At 34.5% G+C, this 2,345-nt stretch overlaps 1 protein-coding gene across 2 annotated transcripts in view; it reads right to left on the bottom strand.

Moving 5' to 3' along the window:
- The window catches only part of LOC106869058 (ubiquitin-conjugating enzyme E2 E1), a 46,138-nt gene that overhangs the window by 6,306 nt on the left and 37,487 nt on the right, over nt 1-2,345 (bottom strand). For both annotated transcript variants that reach the window (XM_052970170.1, XM_052970169.1), the window contains exon 3: nt 520-570. In XM_052970170.1, coding sequence (XP_052826130.1) covers nt 520-570 — 51 coding nt within the window. The remainder of the gene's footprint in view (nt 1-519; nt 571-2,345) is intronic.

Below are 2,345 nucleotides of genomic sequence, written 5' to 3'. Positions count from 1 at the left end.
CATACACACATACAAGCATACATATATACATTATATATACATATATACTTACATATATACATGTGTGTGTATGGAAGTAGGATAATAAATGAAAAGGAAAGCTTCTAACAAAGCAGAGATGAGCTGAAAAACCTTTATATATTTCAGGAGAAAATATACATATATATGCCAGGCTTCTTTCATTTTCTGTCTACCAAATCCACTCACAAGGCTTTGGTCAGCCTAAGGCTATAATAGAAGATGCTTGTCCAAGGTACCACACAGTGGGACTGAACCCGAAAATATGTGATTGGAAAGCAAACTTCTCACTGCACAGTCATGTCTGAGCACACACACACGCATATGTATGTATAATATATCACAATTATAAATAAATACCACATGCTGATGGACATAATATGTATGCTATTTACTGTAAGATACTGAGTATTTCATAAAACACAGGTTCTGATATTGGATTTTTCTTATTGAATTAAATTTTTTTTAAATTAAGAAAAATTTTAACAGCTTCCAGTTTACCTGCAGTTGGGTGGTGGATCCAGAGTTATCTCAGCCAATTCTTTCTGAATGCTATAAAGAAAATAGGTTCAAATTTCAGGACAAACTTAAAATACACAAAATAAGAATAAAGGTTATTTCTAACTGAAGATACAGATGGAATTTAAATAACATTCTGCAAACTTATTTTTAAGATTTACAAAGGATCTAACTATAACGTGTACATATATACATATCTAAACACAAACAGATATACATGGTGGTTGGGGAGATAGAGGAAACAACATTTTTCATTTAATTATCTTTTCTGTTGGCAATGACAAATTCAGAATTGTTCCAGTCTGTATATATACTCTTTACTCTTTTACTTGTTTCAGTCATTTGACTGCGGCCATGCTGGAGCACTGCCTTTAGTCGAGTAAATCGACCCCAGGATTTATTCTTTGTAAGCCTAGTACTTATTCTATCGGTCTCTTTTGCCGAACCGCTAAGTGATGGGGACGTAAACACATCGGTTGTCAAGCGATGTTGAGAGGACAAACATATACACACATATACATATATATATACATATATACGACAGGCTTCTTTCGGTTCCCATCTGCCAAACCCACTCACAAGGCTTTGGTCGGCCCGAGGCTATAGTAGAAGACATTTGCCAAGGGGCCACGCAGTGGGACGGAACCCAGAACCATGTGGTTGGTAAGCAAGCTACTTACCACACAGCCACTCCTGCACCTATATGTGTACATAAGCATAATGCATGTCTTGTACTTCATAATATAGTCCTGAGTGTCTTTTTTTAAAACTTTTTTTATAGATATTTATGCTTAAATGAGTTAAAATATGTGACCCATATTTCCAAAGAGGACAAATTGTCAGAGTGCAGATGAGAGAAGCTTTAGTCACAAAAACTACTGAATTGTTTAATATTTCAAGAGGCAATCTCTAAAATCAGGAGGCATTCAAAAACCAAGGTAAAACTACCTCTGATAAGCATAATTCTGGATGGAAGATGAAGCTTGCAGAGAGGGAATGCAGATTAGTGATATATGTTGTTTAAAATCCACTGAGCTACAGCAGCAAAAGTGAAAGCAGAGCCAAACCACCATCTTGCCAACACTGTGTCAAGAAAACCTATTCATTGAAAGCTCCATAAAACTGGATGCTATGAGAGGGTGCAACTGCTGAAGTTATCTTGTCCCCCATTAACATTGATAAGCAGAAAAAATTGGTGTCTAGAAGTGGTTAGCAGACAAAATGGAACAAAGTCATCTCTGACGAATCAGCATATACTCTTTTTCCTATTTAAAGGCAAATTTATGTATACAGACAACCAAAGAAGCCTTTGTGACTGTTTGGTTCCAACTATGAAGCATAGAGATGGCTCTATGGTGATTTGGGCAGCCATATCACAAAATTCACTTCACCCTTTTCTTTTGAAATATTCACTGTTTGAATATTTTCTAAAATATGAAATGAAAGCTTGTAGAAAACACTTATCTTTATGCTGTTGTTTAGAAACCTTTGCGAACAACACATACAAAAATGGTTGCTTCAAGCTCGTATTTTGAGAAGTAAAAATGAAATAAAAAATGTGAGCTTGAAGCAGCCGTTTTTTGCATGTGTCATTACAAAGGTTTTGAAACACAAAAAAAAACAAAAAAACATAAGGATAAGCATTTTCTTTAAACTTTCATTTCATATTTCCAAAAATGTTTAAACTGTGAATATTCCAAAAGAGAAACTGACTCAATTTACCAGCTGGTGATCAGGAATGAGTAACTCTGAGTACTGGAAATTAGTTACAATGTATTAAAGAAAACTATATATATATATATATATAT

Source organism: Octopus bimaculoides, chromosome 8 (genome assembly GCF_001194135.2).
Source record: "Octopus bimaculoides isolate UCB-OBI-ISO-001 chromosome 8, ASM119413v2, whole genome shotgun sequence".
Lineage (NCBI taxonomy): Eukaryota > Metazoa > Mollusca > Cephalopoda > Octopoda > Octopodidae > Octopus > Octopus bimaculoides.
Note: the sequence above shows the minus strand (reverse complement) of the source record. Positions and strands in the feature narration are given on the sequence as shown.